The sequence below is a fragment of the Morone saxatilis genome, unplaced genomic scaffold (genome assembly GCF_004916995.1).
Source record: "Morone saxatilis isolate NCDOM2014 unplaced genomic scaffold, NCSU_SB_2.0 Contig17, whole genome shotgun sequence".
NCBI lineage: Eukaryota > Metazoa > Chordata > Actinopteri > Moronidae > Morone > Morone saxatilis.
Window position 1 is genome coordinate 1,594,510 of NW_023339729.1, and position 1,357 is coordinate 1,595,866.

The 1,357-nt window shown below is 43.3% G+C and overlaps 1 protein-coding gene across 2 annotated transcripts in view; it reads right to left on the bottom strand.

The window, feature by feature from the left end:
* Nucleotides 1-1,357, bottom strand: part of zdhhc5a (zinc finger DHHC-type palmitoyltransferase 5a) — a 26,053-nt gene that overhangs the window by 2,111 nt on the left and 22,585 nt on the right. Inside the window, exon 13 of one of the 2 annotated variants that reach the window (XM_035660074.1) lies at nt 21-157. The exons of the other annotated variant lie outside the window; for it this stretch is intronic. Within the exon in view, the coding sequence (XP_035515967.1) occupies nt 154-157 (4 nt within the window). The 3' untranslated portion in view covers nt 21-153. Of the gene's footprint in view, nt 1-20; nt 158-1,357 lie in introns of those variants that run through there. 2 annotated transcript variants of the gene reach the window in all.

A 1,357-nucleotide genomic window follows, 5' to 3' on the forward strand; every position in this document is an offset into this window, starting at 1 on the left:
TCTCCCCACCTCCTCCCCCTCCCACTCTGTCAGATGAAGTGTCCCTCCGGTCCAGGCTGGGCTGGGAGCGGAAACCAGGCTGCTGGCTGGCCTGGAGGAGGGAAGAGGTAGAAGAGGAGGAGTCCCTGGCACTGCCGACGCTCTCCCCTCGACTCAACTGGATCAGGCAGGAGGAGGAGGAGGAGAAAGAGGAGGAGAAAGAGGAGGGAAGGTGAAGGAGGGAAAAGAAACAAGAATCTGAGCAAATAAGAGTAGAGAGCTACATGGGAGTTTAACCATGATTTTCTGCTGCACCCAAACTTCCTCTGACACAACAACCCAACTGCTGCTGGCAATGTTTCTCTGTTGGACAGGAAGTAGCCTCTTTACAGGTCAGCACTGATATTGTTCATAAAGCCCTTTTTTTAGATATTCAACATGATTGCTTTAAGAATATCTAAACACAATGTTAAGATGAAGAAAGGCAAAAATGTCAAACATGGAGAAATGAAGTGTCCAATGCAGGTATCTAACAATAAGGCCAAGCTGTCTGTCACTGGACCTTCATCAGAGCAATTACACTGCCTTTTGTAGTGATTCATCTTCTCTTTTTGTGATGTTTTATCTGTAGAACTTCCTATGTTGGGTGTGCTCCTAAACCCAGAACTGGCGTGTACCAACAGCAACGTGTGCTGCGGGACTGAGTCCTATAATCTGGAAAGTAGATTTTGCATCTCCGCTTCCCTCTCCTCGAAGCCAATGGGATTTTGGTAAGATGGCTGAAATAAGGTCTGTGGTTAACACGAGACTACAGAGGTTGTCTGTGACATTAACCTTTACATCTTCGTTGTGTTTATACTTACATTCTTGCAAACTATTCTAACTCAAATTTGACTTAAATTGTAGATTTTAATTACACTTTGGAAGTTAACTGGTGCAGTTTGTTGAAGGTCTAGTGACTGAAAGCTCATCTTCATATTAGAATTGGTAAACGTGCCAAGTCTTGCTTTCTCAATATTAGACATTCTGTACATTAAGATTTCCATGCCGTCATTTTAGTACAATGGTGTTGCGAGGGTTCAGAAGTCACTAGAAAAAGCAACAGAACACAACGAATAACGGTTGTATGTACGCATTGTCAATAATATTAGTACTAACCAACTGCACAACAAATGCATAATACAGAAAGTAGTTGCAGGGTAGTGCCACCCAAGTCCTTCATTAAACTGACCTTTCCTATGTCTGGCCCTTTTTGGTCTGTACTATATAATAACAGTTGAGCAAGCTTGGTATCTGCTGGACCCTCGGTCAACTTTCCTGTACTATGATATGCTATGTGGTAGCAACTTTCACAAGGCTTGCTCAACTGTTAATGGAG